The following is a 14,482-nucleotide window of genomic DNA, read 5'->3' on the forward strand; positions in this document are numbered from 1 at the left end:
AAAGATTTGAGTGTTAGTTTTTCCCACAGGGTGTTCGAGAGTGGAACAGTAGAGAAATAGCTTGAAGGCGGTTCGATGAACCTTCTGCCAGGCACGTAATTGTGAAATACAGAGTAGTCAAGCAGATATAATAACTGTAGAGGTGTCGTTTTGGTTGGGGATCTTCTTCTAGCCATTTAAAACAAAACAAATGTCCAAATAAAAATTATATGCAGTTATAACCTATTTCAAAACAACCGTAAGAGATTTATACCAATTTTAGCCTAAGTGTTCCGTTATAGACCGCCGTTCCCTGGTGTAAAGATATGAACGCTTCTAGTAAAAATTCTTATCGGCATTATGATCCCCGCTCCAGGACCTGGTACACTATAAGATAAAAAAAAAGGAAAGAATTATCCTGGGCATTTCCAGACACGTCTTCGCTGGTCACCGACACTCATCACTGATGACAATTCTACTCCAATCAATGGGATTCGAGGTCTGAGACCTGTCTGGAGAAGCCCCTCACAGCGTTCCGATACCAACCTGATTGCCGCACGCCATACGGCCCGATACCCTGGAGAAATGATCCGTGGCGCCATTTATTTTCATAGCAGGACCCCTTTGGTTGTCATCTGCGGCAGTCTTACAGCACAGCGGTACGTCGACAATATTCTACGCCTCTTTTCTTGCTCAGCATGGCAAGCCGTACTGGACTTACATTTCAGCAAGACAATGCTGTGGCCGAGTGCTTCTAAGAGCTTCAGTCCGGAACCGCGCTGCTGCTACGGTCGCAGGTTCGAATCCTGCCTCGGGTATGGATGTGTGTGACTCCCTTAGGTCCGATAGTGCTTAGAGCCATTTGAACCATTTTTGACAATGCCCGACCGCGCACGACAAGAGTTTCTACTGCCTGTGTTCACGCTGGCCAAATCCTACCTTGGCCAGCAAGGTCGCCTGATTTCTCTCCAACTGAGAACGCTTGGAGCATCATTGGCAGGGCGCTCCAGCCAGATCGGGATTTTGACGATCTAACGCGCCAATTGGAGAGGACATCTAACTATCAATCAATGCCTAGCTGAAGTACTGCTCGCATAAGGGCTAGAGGTGGAGAAACGTGTAATTAGAATTATGTATTAATACCTTCGGCTGCTGACACCTGTTGATATATATCAACGCCTGTCAGCAGCCGAGGGTATTAATATACAGGGTGGTCCATTGATCGTGACCGGGCCAAATATCTCACGAAATAAGCGTCAAACGAAAAAACTACAATGAACGAAACTCGTCTAGCTTTAAGGGGGAAACCACAGTGCGCTATGGTTGGCCCGTTAGACGCTGCCATAGGTCAAACGGATATCGACTGCGTTTTTTTAAATAGGAACCCCCATTTTTTATTATATGTTATTGTAGTACGTAAAGAAATATGAATGTTTTAGTTGGACCACTTTTTTCGCTTTGTGATAGATGGCGCTGTAATAGTCACAAACATATAGCTTACAATTTTAGACGAACAGTTGGTAACACGTAGGTTTTTTAAATTAAAATACAGAACGTAGGTACGTTTGAACAATTTATTTCGGTTGTTACAATGTGATACATGTACCTTTATGAACTTATCATTTCTGAGAACGCATGCTGTTACAGCGTGTTACCTGTAAATACCACATTAATGCAATAAATGCTTAAAATGATGTACGTCACCCTCAATGCATTTGGCAATACGTGTAACGGTATTCCTCTCAACAGCGAGTAGATTGCCTTCCGTAATGTTCGCACATGCATTGACAATGCGCTGACATGTTGTCAGGCGTTGTCGGTGGATCACGATAGCAAACATTCAACTTTCCCCACAGAAAGAAATCCGGAGACGTCAGATCCGGCGAACGTGCGGGCCATGGCATGGTGCTTCGGCGACCAATCCACCTGTCATGAAATATGCTATTCAATACCGCTTCAACCGCACGCGAGCTATGTGCCGGGCATCCATCATGTTGGAAGTTCATCGCCATTCTGTCATGCAGTAAAAGATCTTGTAGTAACATCGGTAGAACATTACGTAGGAAATCAGCATACGTTGCACCATTTAGATTGCCACCGATAAAATGTGGTCCAGTTATCCTTCCTCCCATAATGCCGCTCCATACATTAACTCGCCAAGGTCGCTGATGTTCCACTTGCAGCCATCGTGGATTTTCAGTTGCCCAATAGTGCATATTATGCCGGTTTAAGTTACCGCTGTTGGCGAATGACGTTTCGTCGCTAAATACCGATTCCAGCGCAATTTGTCTGTTACTGATGTGCGGATTAGCCGCGACAGCAGCTAAAACACCTACTTGGGCATCATAATTTGTTGCAGGTCGTGGTTGACGTTTCACATGTGGCTGAACACTTCCTGTTTCCTTAAATAACGTAACGGCACCTCACCTCAACCTCTCGATAACAGCAATATTCTACTGTGTTTCTGTAAAATAGTTAACATATTTCTGTGACAACATTCAGATTTGATGTCATTAATGTAGAGGCACTTCGATACATCGATATGTATACATTGCAATGATATTATTGTTATGTGTATTATTTCTTTTGTCACTGTGATCATTGGCGTACTTGTAACTCTGATTTTTGGGCGCATAAGCGGTTATTAGAGAGTAAAGCTTTGGTCGCCATGTTAAAAAGACACAAATTGTAGTTTGTTTATGAAATGTGAACTTTAACAGTGAGGAAGATATTTTCAAGCATGTTTTATATTGTGAAGTGATGTTTCGGAACGAGTTACGTGATATTGCAACAAAAGTAATAAAAAAGTAGTGTAACTTAAAATTCGGAGTGCTGATTACTTTTTTACATCACCATTGTCCTAACTTGCAAAAGTTTAATCTTCAAGAATGGTTTATGAAACACATCTATAAAACTTTTGAATATCGCAGAATAACACCTAAGCCTCTTTGCATCCGAGCTTGGAATCATCACTATCTACATTTTCGACAATTGAGCCATGAGTTCGCAACGAGACCAGCGTGGGAAACACGAAAAGATGAGTGCCTAGTTTATCCATTATTTCAAGAAATGACTCTATTAACTGTGCTCCCTGCCACATAACTTTGTTGTTGCCCGAAAATACAATATTTAGCAACGTGAGCAAGACTACAATCGTAATTAATTTTGACCTTTGTTGTGGTAGGGTTGTTCGAATCGGCACACCGTTTTAATCTACCAGGAAGTTTCAAAGCATTGTGTGTTCAAACCAACCTTCGGGTTTCCTTTAACGGAGGTTACTGTCCGGATGGCTCCAGTAGTTTGTGCTTTGCCTCTAATGAAGTCGCCGGAAAGGTAAGCCGCGACCTTGTTTCCGCCTTTCCTCGAGCGCCTCGCGGGTCGGATGTCGTAAGGCGGCAGCTGTGCAGCACAGTGCGGCGACTGCGCGCCGGCGCGCGTCGCGGTCGATACGTCAGCAGCTGGGGAGTGGAGGGGCGCTGAGCGGCGCAGAGCCAGTGCGGACGTCCGCGCGAAAAGTTCGCCAGCTGAGCACGACGGCGACCGACGGCGGCGCGCGAGAGCAACACGCAGCAGCAGCAGCAGCCGGCAGGGACGCCGCACCGAACGACGCGGAAACTGCGACTCGGCTCAGGTGAGCAGCCGGTCGGGCTGGCACGCGCCCACGAAAAGTTCTGCAAATACAGCCGGCAGCGCTCCAAGCACACGCTCAGCTGCTGTAACTGCGCCGCGTCGCACTGTGATAGCGGCGAGCATATCTCAGAGCGACCTCCCCGAGGGCTTTGTTGTGCCTAATCCACCGGCGTCGTATATACGTCTCCAGAGATACTGTTGCACACCATTCTGTGTCGACCACGTTGATATTGTTTCACAGCACAGTGCTGACAACTGCACTTCTATGTATAGTTGTGTGCATTATGAATTAGTCTAACACCTGTCTTATGTTTTTCATCTACATCTTACACCGTAAGTACCATACTACATATTCCGCCTTGACTATCATTGCCTTTATTTATCTCACAAGCGTAATTTCGACGTGTGTGCCATTTTCAAGTGATAACTCTGGAAGAAGTGCTTCGGCAAGTACATATTCTTCGTACCAGCCATATTCGCACATTTCACTTCAACTGCTTAAGAACAAGTAGTTCTCGTCATCTGTTTAAAAATAACACTTGATACAATAAATCCTATCGAATCAGTGTAAATGCTGCGCCCCTTTAACTGTTATTTGTCACTTTATTATTTTTTTGTTTTTTTTATTTTTTATTTTTAGTAACTTTGGTTCGTGCGAATGCAGCCATCTCCGCAGTGGAAAGAAAGACGTTACGACAGTGTGTTTGAGGCGACTTTGGTGTCAGTAATGACGGTACACATGTAAGAACAAGAGACAGACAGTCGCCGAACGGAGAAAAGTCTCTGATCTGGCCTGTTATCGAACTCGGGCCCATTCGGTTAGCAATATGTCGTGCTGCCCTTGCAGCTACCGAGGCGGGCGACTTCGGTTTTTCTTAGGGGTTACAGATTGAGCAAATCTTATGAAAATGCTTCCACACGACGACTTCTTAATACTAAAGGATATGTATCGAAACGCTTCATATCCAGTTAACACTTGGAAATAGTTGTTGTTGTAGTCTTCAGTCCTGAGACTGGTTTGATGCAGCTCTCCATGCGTACCTCAGCGATACAGATAGCCGTACCGTAGGTGCAACCACAACGGAGGGGTATCTGTTGAAGAGGCCAGACAAACGCGTGGTTCGTGAAGATGGGCAGCAGCCTTTTCAGTAGTTGCAGGGGCAACAGTCTGGATGATTGACTGATCTGGCCTTTTAACACTAACCAAAACGGCCTTGCTGTGCTGGTACTGCGAACGGCTGAAAGCAAGGGGAAACTATGGCCGTAATTTTTCCCGAGGGCATGCGGCTTGGGTACAGTACACACACGAAAATCATGATCGTGAAATACATGACTGAAGTGACTGTCCAGACGGACTGTGATGTCGTTTCTGAAATACCACTAAACCCCACCCCCTGATTCTGTAAAGAATTGAACTCCCATGTACAAAACAGCTTCAAATGTTCCATTACTTTACAAATGAAATAATGCGTTAAGTATTTGAAGTTAAACATGTAAGCTAGAAGAGGTTTAGAAAAGGTTTGAAATTATGTTTCAAGTTTGTTGGAAGCCGGTATGTGCTCTCATTATCGAACAACGGATGGGTACCGTCTGAGTAATTTGCACTCCATTCTAAGCAAAAGTTAGTTTTCCGCACTTTTCAATGTTTATGACGCCGTACCTCCTGAATCATATGTCGTTCAATGATATAATTTTGCAGGATCATTTAGTGATACATGTGGATACTGTCTGAAAATGTGTCGCGAGAAGAGATAGCTCTAATAAATTATAACCTCTGCCTGATACTGAAGGTTTACTGCATAAGTAGCGAAAATGAAATGAGGCACATACTTTACTCCTTTCATTATTTTGTAGAGGGAGTCAGCGATAAAAAGTTTCTGAGAGGTTGGAAATTACGTGTAAAGTTTGTTGAAAGTCCCTAAGTGCTCTCATTCTCAAATACTGGGTGAATATATATTGGGTAATTAGCGCGCCTTGAGTTACGTTACCTAAAGACATATCACAGTCGATAACCGTAAAACTTGTTTTACTGCGTTAAACCTTTAACATGGGATTACAAGTCTCAGTGCGCAATTAAAATTTTTAAAATTCGGTGCGTAATTATATGAAATATTGAAAAATGAATTTTCTGTTGCCTCTGGAAACCTTAGATAGGCAACCTGCAACTGGCGTTAGGTACGATGAAGCGGATTAGCCATTTAGTAATATGGACTGCAGATCTAAAGTAAACAAAAAATAAGCCACCGAACGTTGTGTGGTGGAAGGTGCATAGGGTAAAAATTATTAATGCTGTCTCCCCAACCCTCTGGAAACTTTTGGCAGTAGTTGTACGATATACATGATGTCCCAAGAGGACAGGTCATTACTCAGGTATAACACAGAGACGACTATTCGAAGCAGAGAAGTTTAATAACAATGGGCTTTAGAACGCGTTCTTAAAGAACTATGACCACTACTTCATTTTCGATGCTCTGAAACAAATCTCTCCTACTCCATGCTGTTTGCTCTCCATATTTCTGGAGGAGATAATAGTCGTCCTATAGACATGGACTGTCACTTGTTCAGAAGACGACTTGTGTTTTCTGAGTAGCGAAGACGAACAAGCCCTCATAGCTCTTAAGGCATCTCTTTGGAGCCCAGTATTTACTGGATACTTTTTTTCTTTTTTTGGTCCATACTACACCCTCAAAGAATATGGAAACCAAGTTGCTTGCTGTAGAACAGATTTGATTCACAGTATCGAAGATGCAGTGCTCACAGCCATTAAGTTATGTATTTTAGAGCCCATGTTTACTACACCTCCAATGCCTGAATTTTGACTATTCCTCTTAGAACACCTACATACACCACAATTTTCATCAGAGCTTTGTCTGTTAGGTAAAACAGCTTTTCTGAATTTGTCTTGCAGCTATACTTAGTTCTAACGAAAGGTGTGTTAAATAAATATGGAACAAACTTGGACCTCTAAGCTACAGATTAATCTGTTATCCTAAATTCTGCTGTCGCAGATTTAACGAATAATTTCTTGAAATATTCAAATATCTGTGATGACTGACTTCCGTTCTGAAGTTCTATTGTCTTCGAAGCTCTATATTTTCATCATCATGTGGGTTAGGTTAAAGGTAGCGCAATGCCAGAAAACAACTCTGACGTCCCGTCAATGCTGAGATAGAGATTGGACGCTTGCGCAGCTGGAGAATATAAGAGGGAAGTATTCGAAGTTTGATTACTGAATTATCTACAGAAATGGCCTGAAATGAATACCGGAAAACATGGAAAACCTACTTTAGGATGGCTACCCGGGTCCAGCATTCCAGCCAGTGAAGCGCCTAGCTCGGAAGCAGTAGAAGGCAGAAACATTGAGTTTTAAGAGCCCGTCGACGACTAATACAGTACAGTCGGATTGCAAGGATGGACAAGGAAGGAACTAATCAGGTATAAATGTTAAAAGATTTAGAAAAACTACAGGTAACGTAACGACTAACGGCTAGGGAGTGTTTCGAACCCTGCTCTTTCCAGTTATGTGTTCATTGTTTAATATTTCGCTCTGTACGTCATATTTTTTCTGCTTACAATTTTTTCGGGCAGTTTGTCACTACTTTTCAAAATCACTCGTAAAGGATGACCAAAGATTTTCGTTATAAGGCCATAGTAGCCCGTTGCATGCAAGTCGGTGCTTACACACCCGCTTCGGAGTCGCTGTGGGGTTGCATATAAGCTGGAGCAACGTCCTCAAACGTGTGGATTTTTTTTTCTCCATGGTGGGCAGTACCAGTCTGAAAATCTTGTAAGGGTCTTTCAGGGTAGGTTGCGTTGAGAAATTATTGTTAAGACAAAGATTCGATACCCAGCGCCATTTCCCAATCAGTTAGCATTGAAGTTATCCAATCAAGGCGTTTCACGCGCAAATTCAAGCAGCCCGCCGGATACAATTACTGTCAGTCGTTCTCATAGCATAGATGACAGTGCGGGCGAGGCTGCTCACTTTTGGCTGGAGTGCGATCCCTACTACTGTCCTATGTCCAGTTTTTGTACCGCATTCTTGTTGGTTTGGACAATACCGTCTCTGGCGGGTCTCTTGAATTCGCACGCGCTGCGGCCTGATTGGCTAACTTCAATGTTTATTAACTCACAACGCATCGATTTTTTTCTGAACAGTTATTCTTCAGCACAACCCAACCTGCACCATTGGGTCCCGGGTTCGATTCTCAGCCTGGGGACTGGTGTTTATGTTGTCCTCATCATTTCATCACCATCATCATCATTCGTGACAGTTGCTACATTGGACTGTGAAAAAATTGGGCTGTGTAAAAACTGGGACTTTGAACGGGTGCTGACGACCGTGCAGTTGAGATCCTCACAAACCAAATATCATCATCATGACAATCCACCTCTACTATACTTTTATAAGTGTTTCAAACTGTTTCTGACCATTCAGGATATAACATGGTTCAATTTTCGGCAGCGGCAGTGCATCGTACACAAATATTATTTCAGCCTGCCACAACCAGTAGATGATGCTACATGTAGCCTAGAAAAGACTGCAATTATTTCAGTCACCCTGTTGATGGGGGTGTAACAACAGAAAGCTATCGTGGTACTGTGAAAGAAAAGTGGGCGGTTACACGTTGCTGTGAACGTCAATAACAATTACTTTTAGGCCTATCACAAAACATTCGCAGTAACAATATGACACCTTGGTTGTGACATATTCTGTATTTGCAGTGAGTCTTTAATTCAACCACAGCTGTTTCGTTTTATTTTAAAGTATTTTCGGCTGTAAATTGTCTCCGTACATCCATGCTGTGAAGTGCAGTGTAGTGCCATATGCAACAAAAGCTTATTCTAGTATCTAACCCTCAAAACTAAGCGATGTGTCGATACAAGAGCTTGACCACTGACGACAGGTTGGATTAACGAGAATCATATTTGGTCGAATTAGAAGTTTTGTCCCGTTGCAAAAAATATCGTAAGCAAGAAAAATTGATGTCATTAGTTTTTTGTCATTAACAGTCTGGATCACAGCCATATTCAATTGCTGCCACGGTTTGCCGTGTGCTCTTCTACTGATGCTTTTGGTAAGATCCTTGCGTATGACTATGTTCTGCCAACCAGTGTGGATGGCTGCGACGAGTGTGCGTTAGGTCTGACTTTGGGAGCTTAGCAGCAAAGATACTGCCATGAAAGTGAAGGCACAGGAAGAAACCAAGTGCCAGGGAACAGCAGCGTGCTGTCAGAAAGAGCCAGCGAGCTCCCCACCCGACGGCTGCAGCATCATCAATAACTCATCACGCTCTACCGCACAGTTTGTCTTAATGAGACAGTCAAACCACTGAACTGCGTCTCTGTTTAGTCTTGTAGCCGGGAAAGTCTAACTCAGTTTAACTACCAGCCCGACACTATGAAAGCAAAACAATCACTCGCAACTAACATTAAGCCTGTCAATTGTGAAAATACCTGAGTCTAACTATCGAGTCATGGTATCGCTGACTTGTACACAGACGTACAGTAATTTTATACCGTTAATCCCAATAAACCAGTGAGATAATATAGTCAGCTGTGGTAGCACTTTTTTCTCTTCAACTTTCCTGTTTCACCATTTCGTTGAGCAGCGGATGATGATCTGTTTTCCTGTCCTACTCCCTACTACATTTGCAATTATGGCTTCCCCTATAATTCCTATAGTTACTACTCTGTCTTTCAAACCCAACGAAGTGGAGCTGAAAAGGTACTACGTCAGTAGTATCCGTAGAATGGTAACGGCGCGAATGGAACTTCGTCCGTGAAGTGAACGAGATACTGTTGGAAATAAACTCAACTGAAATTCAGTTGACGGGATACCGATGGCCAATAGACCTGCATCCGAAATAAAACTATTTTACTAGTAGAAATAATAAATTTCAACGTGTAATGAGTAGTGACGCAAATGTTTTCTGTTGAGTATTTCATGATAAATATCCCTTTTTTCTTGTATTATATAGGTGGAAGCTCAAGGAGAAGCAATATGCTTTCCACGATTTCATAAAATGTTTTCACATTAAATATGATTGCAGCTCCAGCGTCACACACTGAGAGGCAACAATTACCACAAATATATGAAAAAGCAAACGGATGTCCTTTTTCGACAGAAAGAACTCACCTAACACATTCTTTACTATTCCTGTTTATGAATATTGAACCAATACTGCCACTACATAGGTTGAATTTCCAGTACAACCGATGAAGTTTGAAATTTCTTTACCTACCTGAAAAATAACGACAAATTACGCTGCTATCTGGAAAGAAAGGTCGAATTAAGCAATGCGGTAATCCGATTTGAAGTAAGTACATCTACTTTCTCATCAAGCCAAAATCATTCATTTGTATGTAAACGAAATTTTTCAAAAGAGCTGGCTGCAATCTGGTAAATAAACAGATGTGGCTTTTCAGTAACGTATAGTGTGTGACAGTCTCCAATATAATACAAAAAACTCCACTCTCCTTACAACCTCAAAAAAATCATAAATTTTATATCATTCTTATAATTCTTATACCTCTAAATCAAACAGTACTATACATTTTTATAACGTCGCCGATACCCCAAAATTAAACTCCCCGAATTTCTTCTCTGTATCTCCATCGCTCACGGTCAGACGGCAAAGTCTTTCTTTCAATAGCGTACAACAGTAGCTGTTTAGCGGCATGAAAATAAAACGATAACTAACTTCCACTCTCTTAATTCCTACCTAGTTTAAAAAACCCTGTAACTTAAATTATAATTCCTTTTGGTCTGCCCGCATCTCGTGGTCGTGCGGTAGTGTTCTCGCTTCCCACGCCCGGGTTCCCGGGTTCGATTCCCGCCTGGGTCAGGGATTTTCTCTGCCTCGTGATGGCTGGGTGTTGTGTGCTGTCCTTAGGTTAGTTAGGTTTAAGTAGTTCTAAGTTCTAGGGGACTGATGACCATAGATGTTAAGTCCCATAGTGCTCAGAGCCATTTGAACCTTTTGGTCTGCTGAGTAGATATCTGCATCTCTAACGGAAGAACACACACAGATTACGAATGAAACTCGCTAACTCTCACAAAGAAACCTACACTTAAGTATTACTTTACAGAGCAGCGGTTAGCACTAACGACTTGCATTCGCGAGAACGGAGGTCATCAACGACAACAGGAATTAATCTTACCCAAGACTACGCCGTCTTCAAGTATGTCAAATTTGGTCTTTCCACCTTTCTACTGTGTTCTTCTGCTACTTTTCCCTATGCATTGGTAATTATAGTTTATTTTTTATAAGTAATACTGGCCTTTCTTTCTACTTAATTCAATAATTTCATCGGATGTCTCACAATGTTCTTCAGTCGTAACCAGAGTCTTGTATCTTCATTTCGGATGCAATCAACTTTTTTGTACCATAAAATCGAACACAGAAAATCATTCCTGCTTCCTGAATTTGTCACCGGCCGGGGTGGCCGAGCGGTTCTAGGCGCTTCAATCTGGAACCGCGCGACCGCTACGGTCGCAGGTTCGAATCCTGCCTCGGGCATGGATGTGTGTGATGTCCTTAGGTTAGTTAGGTTTAAATAGTTCTAAGTTCTAGGGGACTGATGACCTCAGATGTTAAGTCCCATAGTGCTCAGATTGCAGATTGGGTGCCAGCGTTCCAGTCCATGGTGGGTGGCTGGTTCAACCGTCTGAGGTCAGCGCGGGATCCATAGCCAGCCGGCAGCAGGCCACTCGATGACTCGCTACTGCGGGCAATCCTGTTGGCTCCCAACACACGCCAGAGACATCCCAATGGAAGGGCCACAGATTTGGCTGTCAGATCACAGGCGATTGTTGTCATCCATGATCTTAACCATGACAGTGAAGAAGCAAGTGGCGGGCTGCCCAGCGGCTTCCGGCGAGTGGTCCTGAGGCAACAGGGACGGAGGCCGCTGAGTCAGCTGCCGGCACCTCGTGACATCGTCAAAACTCTGTGGCTGTTATTGGCCGGCACGCCGCAGTTGTTTGCACGGGTTGCTGAGGTAGCCCTTCAACAACAAGCTGTTTTGCAGACAGCGAAGTGGCGTCCTCAGCTTCATGGGACCCTGTGATGCAGACAGAGAGGAACGTGGCACTGTAGCTGGGAATAATAAAACACATGAATATCACAGCCGAGTTTTAATATGACGCATCCTGACAGTTTCCATCCACGTCCAACATTCCACCACTGAACGCCAACAGCTATATTTGGCAGTGGCAGCTACATATGGTGTTAGAATAGTGGGCATCATCTGCACAGTATGACATTCGAGCCCAACTGCCTGCATTACAGTCACGAAATGTGTGAATGTTGACCAATTTTTCGTTTTGAGTGTTAAACGTTTTCTTTCTTTGAGTTGTCAGAGTAAGTGAGACAGTTAGCTTTTTTTCTTTCGCAGCATTTAATTACTTTTGTATTGGGTTGAGTATGATGTTTTATTTATCTCATCCTCAAACGTAAGAGGTGATACTGAGCTGTAGGAAGTCAGTTTATTTTTGTAGTTAAATATTTTGTTTCTGTGGGATTTTATAGGTTGAAATGGGACTAACTGAGAATGAAAGCAACACAATGGCAGAGTCAAGGATGCAAGGTGTGTCAGAACCAGAAGCAGTAAGGATTTTGTTGGAAAAGGTAACACAATTAACAGTGGAAAATATGCAGTTGAGAAGTGAATTAACATCTAGGAGAGAGAGCGGGAAACCACATCTGATCAGTAGTTGTTGCCTAGGGTGCCGCAGCAGGAGATTGATACAGCTGCTTCGAGTTTGATTATTCCGTTTTCTGGCAAGGCATCTGAGGATGTGTATTCATTTGTGAAGGACTTGGTAACTTCAGTTGTGATGAATGGTTGGTGTGATGAACAGTTGTTACATGTAGCCAAGATTAGATTAACAGGTGAAGCGAAGATATATGTGAGGTCTCAGGCCTTAAGGAAGGCAGGACAGTTTAAGCATTTGAAGGAGGGGCTTTTACAGAGGTACAAGAAACCGAATAGTGCTCGGTACTTTAGGGAGAGGTTGAGTACAATGACGAAGAGAAAGGGGAGACGGTAGAAAAATTTGCTGACAGAATAAGAGAAATTAACGACGAGCTGGGTCAGAGCGATGAAGCGAATGGTGCTCTGTTGGGAGGCCGAGCACAGGCCACTTGTGTGTTTTTGAGGTTGTTACTGGCGCATATGGCGTGGAAAGTGCATGAAGGAACTCTGAAAGATTTTTATTCGGCCATCCAGCTGGCAATCCAAGGTGAGGAAATAGACGTGGCAACAGGGGTACGTGATAGACAAACAGTGTTTACAGCGGGTATAAAATGTTATGAATGTGGTCGTACGAGACACATGCAGAGGTAATGTACCGAGTCACCGAGGAATGGAAGAAGGGGTGCAAATCAGCAGCGTGGAGGAAGGAGAAGTGGAGTTAGTGGAGGCGGACAATTGTTAAAGGCAGAGGGGGCCCAAGACCCACCTAAGGGAGCTCCCATATAATTTCAATGCTACAAATACGTATGCAGAGGTTGAATGTTCAGTGGTAGCATCCATAGGAACTAAAAAGCTTAAGATTTTGTTGGACACAGGAGCGCAAGTGTCAGTGGCTACTAAGAGTTTATAGGTTGCGTGGAGTGGGGGATAAGGAGGTCACACCTTTGGGGTCAGTGGCAGTTGACTTTCGCATAGGAAAAGTTCGATTTGACGCTGCATGGAGGTAGTACCATGGGTAAGTGAGGGCTACGACATGATCTTAGGAGTAGTTTTCTTGCATCAACATCATGTATAAGTTGACCACGGACAACGAACTGTGGAACTTGGTGGAATGTTATTTCAGCTAGGGGAAACTGATGTCAATGCAGAGCTGTCGCGCGGGATGTTCAACGTAAGGAACAAACCAATTGAGCCGTGTACATCAGCATTAAGGCTTAATGCACGTGAGTGTGTGTCTAGTGTCACCGGGAAGTCGCTATGTGTGAGTATAGAGTCAAGTCCTCCTGTGGGTACAGTATGTGTTATTGAACCATTGTAGGATAATGAAGTTTTGGATCCATTAGGTTGTTTTGTGAAACGTAGTATTGTATGCTTACAAGAGGGAAACGGCGGGCGAGTAGCCCCAGAGAACGTGCATAATTTTAGCGCTGTAGACGGGAAACTGGGAAAAGGAGTTTTAGTAGCGAATTTGGATGTACCAGATGATGAGGACTGGTGTTCGAGAGGTAGGCATAGCGATCAACCACTAACTGCTGATAGAACTGCACTGCGTAACAAAGTTAAGCATTTGAAAGGAGGAGAAAGAGAGCATATGGAAGAATTGCTGTGGGAATTTAAGGATTTGTTTTTTCCGCGAGGGCCGTTACCAGCAACTCCATTAGTTCAACATAGGATACCAACAGGAAACGAAGCACCTGTTTGGCATAAACCATACAGAATACCGAGGTATTTGCAGCCAATTGTGGAGGATTTCATTGATCAGCAGCTTGCGGATGGTATTGCAGAGCACAGTAATAGTTGCTGGGGAGCGGGCATTGTCGTTGTGCCTAAAAGATCTATGGATGGAAATAAGAAATACAGGTTCTGTTGCGTCTACCGATATCTCAATAATAAGACAGTAACAGATGCATACCCCATTCCAAACATATCGGAGACTTTGGATCACTTAGGACAGTGCCAGTACTGTTCTACGATGGATTTGACAAGTGCTTATCATCAGTTAGAGGTGGCTCCAAAGGATCGTCCAAAAAGTGGTTTCTCTACTCCTGGAGGCCATTAACAATACATCAGAATGCCATTCGGTGTGAAAAACGCTCCGGCAACGTTTCAGAGGTTGCTAGACAGTGTTTTAAGGGGTTTCAAACTACGGCAGTGTCTTGTCTATTCGGATGAC

General features: G+C 43.4%; 2 protein-coding genes across 4 annotated transcripts in view; one reads left to right on the forward strand and one right to left on the reverse strand.

The window, feature by feature from the left end:
- Window positions 1-3,732, reverse strand: part of LOC126095545 (uncharacterized) — a 471,749-nt gene extending 468,017 nt beyond the window's left edge. The window contains exons 1-2 of the mRNA XM_049910324.1: window positions 3,684-3,732; window positions 3,232-3,605 (exon numbers count right to left, since the gene is read on the reverse strand). Of these exons, the coding sequence (XP_049766281.1) occupies window positions 3,232-3,605; window positions 3,684-3,732 (423 nt within the window). The remainder of the gene's footprint in view (window positions 1-3,231; window positions 3,606-3,683) is intronic.
- Window positions 3,460-14,482, forward strand: part of LOC126094841 (uncharacterized) — a 255,530-nt gene continuing 244,507 nt past the window's right edge. For 2 of the 3 annotated variants that reach the window (XM_049909441.1, XM_049909440.1), the window contains exon 1: window positions 3,467-3,545. The gene's annotated coding sequence lies outside the window, so the exon portion shown is untranslated. Of the gene's footprint in view, window positions 3,611-14,482 lie in introns of all 3 variants that reach the window. The other variant, XM_049909439.1, reaches the window with a different exon arrangement.

The sequence above is a fragment of the Schistocerca cancellata genome, chromosome 8, assembly GCF_023864275.1.
Source record: "Schistocerca cancellata isolate TAMUIC-IGC-003103 chromosome 8, iqSchCanc2.1, whole genome shotgun sequence".
NCBI lineage: Eukaryota > Metazoa > Arthropoda > Insecta > Orthoptera > Acrididae > Schistocerca > Schistocerca cancellata.